The sequence below is a fragment of the Leptonychotes weddellii genome, chromosome 5 (genome assembly GCF_054177405.1).
Source record: "Leptonychotes weddellii isolate Sample4059 chromosome 5, ASM5417740v2, whole genome shotgun sequence".
NCBI classification, from domain to species: Eukaryota; Metazoa; Chordata; class Mammalia; order Carnivora; family Phocidae; genus Leptonychotes; species Leptonychotes weddellii.
The window spans coordinates 33,930,533-33,939,697 of NC_138373.1; the positions used below are offsets into that span (position 1 = coordinate 33,930,533).

A 9,165-nucleotide genomic window follows, 5' to 3' on the forward strand; every position below is an offset into this window, starting at 1 on the left:
GCGCGGCGCTGGCAGGTGTTGGGTTCCGAGTGCGACTTTTCTTTACGTTCGCCGTGTGGGGTCGGTCGTGGGCTTCTCACGGCCTTCCCCCAGGGACCCGGGACCGAAGTCTCCCTGGGACGTCTTCATATTTTCTGGAGCGCTCCGAGGGTTCGAGCAGACGGAGCCGAAATGCCAAGTCCAGGTCGCCGGCCTGTTCTGCTCCAGTCCTCGGGAAAGCCCCCACCCACCTGTGAGTTCCTGGCCTCTACTCGCTGCCCTCCTGTGCCCCCGGGGTCGCCCCACCCCGACCCTGTTCTCAGTCTCCTCCAGACACAGACCCCTCCATCTCCCGACCCGGTCTCGGTGCCTTCTCTCCTGGCTTCTGAGGAAAAGGAGTCCCCTCCCCCGCATCTGTCCCCTCGGACCCACACTTCAGTTGGGGGGGCTGTCTCTGCCCCTCAGGGTGTAGGCGTGACTGGTTTTGAAGCCCTGTCGGTGTTGCGACCTGTGGATGCTTCCCCAGGTTTCTGCACGTTCTGGGATCCGTGTCCTCTAGTCTGTGTTCACGCAAAGCTTGCACCTGCAAGGACGCATTTATTTCTGGAGCGGCAGCCAGTGGTTCCCTCCCACCCCAGCACGCAGCTTGGTCAGGGTCTGAAACTGTCCTGCTAATCCCCTGGGAGGTTACCGGCAACCCGACTGGCTGCCTTATCTCTACCCACAAGCTTTGGTTCCCTTTTGTCCCCGGCCTTTGAGAACTGGGTGGCTGTCACCTGGTCCTTGGTCTCCCTTGAACTCTTAAACCTCTCCCTAAATATGTTGGGTGGCAGCCTTTTCCATGTGGGCAGTGGGGTGGCCACTCCTGGCCTAGACCTCCTGTTGGACTCAGCCCAAGCTTTCAAAGAAACCTCCTTTCTGTCTTCTTCCCCTTGGCCAGGCTGGGTCTTCCATCTTCTGAACTGGCAGCCCACGGGTGCCTGGTCTGTCCTGTTTCAAAAGGGAGGAGGCTACCATACCACTAGAGGCCTCCCCACCTTCCTCTGCCGCCCTCTTCCTTGTCCCAGACTCTGACTTCTGAGAAGAGAAATCTTCACTCTGCGTCTCCACCTCACTTGCCCTCCCTCCCAGCCCCCTGCCTTTGCCAAGGTCACCTGTGACTGCCATTTCTTTAAGCTGAGGGATGTTTTCCAGGTGGAGTGGGCTTCTTTGCCACTTCACCACACCCTCCCCTCTCTCTCCAGCTCACCTCCTACAGCTCTGACACCCTCATTCCTTCTTCCTGGGGGCACAAGGAGGAGCAAGGACAGGCCCAGGCCCTGCCTCAGGCTCACTGCCCATCCTGGTGTTCCCAGGGTTCCCCCTGCCCCGCCCGACCCAGGGCAATCACGTCCTCCATCTCACACCATCCTGTCCCTAGCCTGATGGCCCTCTGAGCAAGCAAATGCCCAAGTGTGGGCCACAGGCCTGGCCCCTCGCCACTGCAGGCATGGAGGACCCAGGGCCAGGGGAGTGCAGGCCAGGGAGCCAGCTGGCTGGGGGACTGTGTGCAGAGGGAGAATTCAGACCAAGGGAAGGGGGATACCCCACCGTCAGGAAGCGGTGCAGTCAAAAACACAGAGGTGGGCAGAGCACACAAGCCCACTGTGGCTGAAATCCTAAGACTCGGGAGTCATTTCCCTCCTTGGGCTCAGGGACCAGGTCAGCTTCGCTCGCTGTCCTCTCATTTTCTGCGCCATGTGAGAGGTCACACTGGGTCTCCGATGGGGCTGCTGACACCTCAAACCAGCATGTCTCAAACTGAGCTCACCCCACCCCCACCTTCCATTCTGTTCCACTCTTTTATTTCCATTTTGGGCAAAAGACACAACCATCCACCCAACTGCTCGCAGCAGAAGCCTTGAGTCACACCACTGCTCACTCCTCGTTACTCACCGAGCCCTGAGATCGTTCGGCTTCCTGGCTCCTAGCTCTGCCCCCACCCTGCCGCTGCGCTGCCCTCTGGCTGGGGTCTCCTCACAGCCTCTAACCGGGTTGGCCTGCTCAGTCTTAACCCCCCCCACCCCATGCATTCTTCACCAGAAAGCCACAGGATCTTTCTAACTGGCACACCTGACCAGCCACTCCGTTCCTGGAATCCTTCAACATCTTCCTGTCACAGGCTGGACCCTTTGGTGGTCCCCTCCCATTTATCCCCAGCACCAGCCCCCCCCCAATCTTGTCCCATCACGCTGCTCCCTCCTCACCTGTGTCCTTGAGCCTGTGGCTTTCTTGCACCAACTATTCTCTCCTTCCCTTCCTGTATAGGGACACCTACTCAGTCCTTAGAGCACCACTTCCTCCAGGAAGCCCTCCTGATCTCTCCTCCCTTCTCAGACCCCTCCTTCATCCCTCACACTCCATTATTACCTTTTTTCACTCGATACCTTTTCCACTGAGGGTCCCTGTGCCTCTTTTTCTGCATCCCTGATCCCTGGTAGGATGCCTGGCACATATAGCTAACGTTTACTGATCACCAAGTGTGTGCCACACCTGTCCTAAGCATTCTTAGTGTATTATATAATCCTCATAAAGACCCTTTGAGGAAGATATCACCATGACTCTCATTTTGTGGACAAGGAAATGGGCCTCGGAGGGTCAAACGTCTTGCCCTGGTCAGCCCGCTAGGGAGAAGTTGGATTCAAACTCTGACTCCCAGCGGGACTGAGCCCATGTGGCTTATGACACCATCTTGTCTCCTACACGAGGGCTCGGGGAGCATCCAGTGACCAGTGACGGGGCCAGGAGGGACCCAGGGCGCCTTCCCCTTGGCCCCCCAGCACCAGGCAGGGGGTGTGGTGTGTGATGAGGGACACACGCCTCTGCCTTCCCCCTCACAGTTCGGTCCCCAGCTGAAAATCACAGCATTGCGAGACCCTGGCCCATCATTGCACAGGTGGGGATTTCTAGGAACAAAGGGAGGGCTTTGGGAAACTCAAGCCAGAGACCCTGATAGGGAGAGATACAGAGGGATGGGGGGAGGGAGTGCCCTGAGTCCCCAAGAATTCTAATGAGGATAAAAGGACCAAAAGGTGGTGGCAGAGGGAAGTCCAGTAGCACTTGGCAGAGCCCCGAGGGAAGGCAGGGGGACAGCTGGGGAGATAAAGACCAGGAATAACTTTCCAAATGATTGGAAAGATGAACTTATCCCAATGAAGCCATTTCAACAAAGAAAGGAGTAGTCTGGCAGCTGATGGCGGCAGCCTTATCAAGAGCATCAGGACACTGCGGGGTGCCTCCTCCCTGTGGACAGTCCCATTCTTCTGAGTCACAGCGAAGACACGCCACAGGGGCATAACGCTAAGAGATGGCACCTGCGCTCTTGCTTGGCTGGATAAGGGCTCCACGTGGCCCAGGCAAGGTTGGGATGAGATCGAACAAGACCGTATTAGTGCCATGAGGGGAATGGGCAAAGGCGATTTTTCTGGTATGATTTTTAAAAATTAGGGTTTAGGGGCGCCTGGGTGGCTCAGTCGTTACGCATCTGCCTTCGGCTCAGGTCATGGTCCCAGAGTCCTAGGATCGAGCCCCGCATTGGGCTCCCTGCTCAGCAAGAAGCCTGCTTCTCCCTCTCCCACTCCCCCTGCTTGTGCTCTCTCTCTTTGTGTCTCTGTCAAATAAATAAAATCTTTAAAAATAAAAATAAAAATTAGGGTTTATATTGGGGTGCCTGGATGACTCAGTCGGAAGAGCACACGACTCCTGATCTCTGGGTCATGAGTTCAAGCCCCATGTTGGGTGTAGAGCTTAACTTAAAAAAAAATTTAAGAATAAAATGATAGGATTTTTAAAAAGATTTTATTTATTTGAGAGATAGAGAGCGAGAGTGCACAAGCAGGGAGAGGGGCAGAGGGAGAAGCAGGCTCCCCGCTGAGCAGAGATCCTGACAGGGGGCTCCATCCCAGAACCCTGGGATCATGACTTGAGCTGAAGGCAGACGCTTAACCAACTGAGCCTCCCAGGTGCCCCCAAAATGATAGGATTTTTTAAAATAAAAAAGTCCCCCGTTCCGGGGACGGTGTCCGTAGGCATTCAGAATGGTCCAGCGTTTGACCTACCGTCGTAGGCTGTCCTATAATACAGCCTCTAACAAAACTAGGCTGTCCCGAACCCCTGGTAATACAATCGTTTACCTTTATACCAAGAAGGTTGGGAAAGCACCAAAATCTGCATGTGGCGTGTGCCCAGGCCGACTTCGAGGAGTTCGTGCTGTGAGACCTGAAGTCCTTATGAGGTTGTCCAAAACGAAAAAACACGTCAGCAGGGCCTATGGTGGTTCCATGTGTGCTAAGTGTGTTCGTGACAGGATCAAGCGTGCTTTCCTTATCGAGGAGCAGAAAATCGTTGTGAAAGTGTTGAAGGCCCAAGCACAGAGTCAGAAAGCTAAATAAAAAAATGAAGCTTTTTTGAGTAATAAAAAAAATCAGAAGGCTTAAAAAAAAAAAAAAGTCCCCCAAATAAAAACGTCCTCTAGGTAAATATAGCATAGTACAATCAGGACCTGACACCCACCCCCATCACTGGTAGAGGGAGCCCCGGGGCCAGCCCTGACCCCCAGGGGTGGTGTGCGGTCCACTCTCTGGGCTGCTGGGAATGAAGGGGGCCAGGCACCCTGCCTGGCATGGGGAGCAGCTTCTCAGGGTGCCCATAAGGGGTATTGTGTGCCCTGGACCCTCCATTCAGTCTGGCCTCATTCAGGGTTTACCTCCACCAGCCAGAGTTTACAACTGCCTTCAACCCTCAGCCACCCATCTAACATTTATTGAGCATCTACTGTGTGCAGGCACCAAGCTAGGCTCTGGGATACAAAATCGAGGAAGAGGGCTCTTACCCTGCAGAAGCTTGCAGTCCCGGGGGGCTGGATGTGCAGACGATGATGTCCCAGAACTATGGTTGCTGGACGCAGAGATGATACAAAAGAGGGGTGGGATCAGGTAGCTTGGACGGCCTTTGAGGGGTGGTCTCTGAACAAGGTCCTCACAGATGGAGGGGGTCCAGAGCAGGAGAGAGCCTGGACCCGGTTTGTCCCTAACTCACAGCCCCTCCCAAGCATGGAACCCGGCTGCTGAGATGGAAGCAGGTGCTCACGTGTCAGTGTGGATGGTCCCTGAGAGGGGGTTAAGGGACCAGCAGGAGGCGGAGGAAGGGTACACAGGTGCGTTCCCTGAACATGGCTGCAGAGGCTAACAGCGGTGACCCCTGGGGCCGCGGGGGAAGATCCCCCACGAGGACACTCAGGCACTGCGTTGACGCTCTAGTAGGTGCACCCTTCATCTGGTCAGAACCTGTTAGACTGGAAGCCCTGGGAAGCAAGTGCTAGATGGGCACAGGGTTCCTCTGGGGGAAATGTCGTGGAACTAGAGGGAGTGGGGGTGCACCGAGCCGCTCACTGCAGAAGGGTTAACAAAGTACTTCCATGCTGGCTAGACGTGGGGACGCGTGCTGGGCCACCGCCACCGTGGACCAGGCCCACAGAGGGGCTGCGTGACAGCAGGTGCTGGTGGGCGTGGGGGTGGGGGGTGGGGGACCGCCCTGGGGCGGGCTGAGCTCCACACAGACACGGGTCACTGTCACCGAAGCTGAGCCAGCTGAGGGAGGCAGGTGTCCGGAGTGTCAGAGGCTACTGCTCTGCGCCCAGGGCCACCCCTCCCCCAGGAGCAGGCCCATGCCACTGTCTCGAGGTCAATCACAAAGTGACGCTAAGCTAAGCATGCTTACAGGAAGAAGTTGTTGCTGCAGGGAGTTTGGGGGGCACTCCCCCCACCATGGCCCCCAGAAATGCTCACCCATCTCCCCTCCAGAACTGCCCCTCATGGGACAGCAGCACAGGGGCTGCTGGTCAGGGGCCGCCAGGCTCAAGGCGGCAGCGGGGGTGGGGGGTAGGCCAGCTCCTGGGGCCCGAGGGAAAGCATTCTGGGGCCGGAGCACCCCAGCTACTGAGGGCTGGGGAACTCCGCCCCCGACCACAGGCCTGTGTAAAGGCCCTGAGGCAGCAGAGGAACTGAAAAACAGAGGGCTGGGCCGGAGAGCCGGCCCTGGGGGCCAACACAGACTTGGGCCAGGCCACCGTCAGGGCGGGGCAGCAGGAAGGGGCTGAGGGGAACCAGAGTGTTGTGGGGGGCAGCCAGAGAGAAATGGGGAGCGGCAGGGACAGGGTGCTGCCTGCAGTGTGAGGAAGATAAGGAGAGAGAGAAGCAGTTTCCCAGCACAGGCAGAGGCCTCAGCAGCCCCAGGAGGGGTGGAGGGGTGCCGGCGGCGGGCCGGGCTCCAGCAGCTGACGGGGGGAGCCCCTCCAGGTTGGGCATCTGCCCGGTTGCAGAGAAAACGGGTCTTGCGGTTTTCTTTATAGGATATCAGTACACCCAATTAAAATGCTAGTTATCCAAAAAGACCAAAATTCATGTGGATTGATACAAACTCCCAGATAAAATACTCTCATGTTGCATGAGGACTTGTTGATACTGGGCTTCCCGTGGGACAGGGATCTGTGCGATTCTAGACTGAGACTTTGGACCGAGGTTCCTGGTGGCTGCCCCCCTCGTTCCTCATGCTGGCCCCATGGGTCAGCAGGACGGCGCCGTGAACAGGAGTAAACAAAATCAGAACAGACTTGGCCTGCGCGGGCCGCACACAGTGAGTGCAGCAGAGCGTGGTGGAGAGCGATCCTCCCTCAGGCCGGGGCCTCCTGGTCCCCCGCACACCTCCACAGCATCATTCCCAGACAACCCGCACCCACCACCTCCCATTCCACTGAAACGTTCTCATAGCCAATACTTCAGTGAGGTTCCATTCGTTGGCATTCATTTTATTTAGGACTCAAAGGAACACTGACCAACCAGGTCACTAAATCATTTATTTTCACGTTTCCCAGCTTAGATTTGTCTGCCAAGCCACACCCCAGTCTATTTTCACTTGGTCTCACGATTCTTCATTCATTCAGATGCTCCAAAGTGTCGGTCGAGTAAAAATCCATTTCTCAGCCAATAACCGCGCTACATGAGAATGGAAAGGTAAAGTGATTCACACAACCCTTTCTCCTCCTTAATCATTAGCTCGCTAGCTTTTGGCAAACCGTGGTCTGTGCCAGGTAGCGCACCTCAGTAGGAAACGGAGCAGGGGCCCACTCCTGGATCTCCATGTCCTTGCCGGCGCCCCTGGAGCAGACCCGACCTGCAGGCGCCCTCGCTCAGGGGTGCCTCTCGACAAAGCGCCTCTAACAGCTGGAACCAGCTGGCCAGCTAGGGAATACCTCTGCAGATTCGGCAACCTGAAGCAGAAGGTCTCTAACAGTTGGTGTGTCTGCACTACAGCGTGTCCACTGATTTTGCTTCCTTGGCCCCAAGCACAGAGTTAACAAATTCCATACGGTCGGGTCAAGACAGTGTGTCTGCAAACACGTGAGGCATTTCATCTGTAGCCATGAGTCATGTGACGTTGTACCTCACTTCTTGACCACAACCCGACACTGACAGAATGAAGACCCTAATTTTTAATTTAAAATTTAGTCAACATACAGTGCCATATTGGTTTCTTCCAAAAGAGGGTTGCTTTCCTTGCAGACTTGCAGTTTTGTTCTCTCAGATCTCCAACTGATTGCTTGGGTGTTCAGAATGATTTGATAACTAGCTGTGCTCCAGGGGCAAGACAAACTTAGGGTCCCCCTACTCCTCTGCCATCTTAACGCCTCCAGATCATAATTTTGTTTTATACCAGATTATTTTTAAAGATCCACACACTTCTCTGCCTAACTTCGACATGGTAGGGTGAAGTGCTGGTGAGGCGTCCTCTCTACTCCTGCTTCAGTTGGTAACTTCCACGCGCAAATGAGACATTCGGGGACAGAGGACCAGCACAGTCCAGACATGCATCCACTCCTGACACCTCACTGTGATAATTAGTGGCAATTTGGGTTTTTTGGTTTTTTTTTTTTGACCAGGGTTAGTCTTGTGAATTTTGAGCATATTCTGGATTTAATAAAAATGTAAATATCTGTACAAATTAAATCTATTCCTGGAACAGAGAAAGGACTGTGGGAAAACCGAAGGCATCTGGTTAAATCTGTAGTTAACAGCACTATATATCAACATTCATTTCTGTTGGGATACATGTCCCGTATCCACATAGCAGAAGCTGGGTAGTGTCTACGGAAACTCTGCATCATCTTTGCATCTCTCTTGTAAATCTAAAATTATTTCCAAATTAAAAGTTACAAACACTGAATCTATTAAATATAAAATACTTAAGGAGACTATAAAGTCCTTATGGCTTCAGGAAACAAGAAAAATTTGAAAGCCTGAAATCTTCAGAATTTTCTAAAACATGGTGCCATGAAAAACTCAAAAAGTTAAGCACACGGCTTATAAAAGCAGGAAAAGTTGAAATACAAATGTTAATTCAGTAATTAAAACTGAAAAATTCATAATACCAATGACTTACTCTTGTATTATAAATTGTTTTTGAAAAACTGATGTTCTGAAGCCCTAAAGACATAAAGTCCACTTTAACAAATTATTTAATGAACTGGTTTAAATTATATTCTATTTTTAAAATAAACTTTTTTTTTTTTTTTTAAGTAAACTCTACGCCCAACACAGGGCTTGAACTCATGACTACAAGACCAAGAGTCCCAGGCTCTTCCGACTGAGCCAGCCAGGTGCCCCTCAAAATAAACTTTTAAATGTTTCTAGAAAAATGAATGATAATTTGTCATGCAATTCCATAAAACGTTAGCTATTTTTAACATCATAAGCAAATTTTAGGTAATAAGAAACAATATAGAGTATTAACAAAACATGTTCTATTTGGGAACACCTGATACGTACGTAACAAGGACAATAAATAGGAATTAAAAATGAAGGGAATAATCACACATACGTTTTGTTCAGCAGGACAGCTGGGAAGCAGACGGCCGGCCGAGGGAACGGAGGGCTGCGCGTGCGCACACAGAGACCTCACGCTAGAGACAGACGTGGTGACTAAGCAGCACCTGCCCTCCTAGCCTGGACCTCTGGGAAGGCCAGGCAGGGCCCTGGGAGCAGCCACAGAGACTCCTCCGGACTCACTCACCAAAGAATCCCCCAGCCTCCCTCAAGAGGGAGCCGCGTAAACAGCGCTGGAATACCGTTTTCCAAGGCAGGCAACACTCCA

At 53.3% G+C, this 9,165-nt stretch overlaps 1 protein-coding gene, 1 long non-coding RNA gene and 1 pseudogene across 2 annotated transcripts in view; 2 read left to right on the forward strand and 1 right to left on the reverse strand.

The window, feature by feature from the left end:
* On the forward strand, nt 1-8,757 carry LOC145721605 (uncharacterized). Its single transcript, XR_014145401.1, has 3 exons — nt 1-184; nt 6,890-7,028; nt 8,592-8,757. It is a non-coding gene; the product is annotated as an uncharacterized LOC145721605 (long non-coding RNA).
* Nucleotides 4,028-4,466, forward strand: LOC102749376 (large ribosomal subunit protein eL34 pseudogene; annotated as a pseudogene).
* Nucleotides 6,803-9,165, reverse strand: part of TBC1D24 (TBC1 domain family member 24) — a 27,073-nt gene continuing 24,710 nt past the window's right edge. Inside the window, exon 9 of the mRNA XM_081820266.1 lies at nt 6,803-7,010. Coding sequence (XP_081676392.1) covers nt 6,955-7,010 — 56 coding nt within the window. The 3' untranslated portion in view covers nt 6,803-6,954. The remainder of the gene's footprint in view (nt 7,011-9,165) is intronic.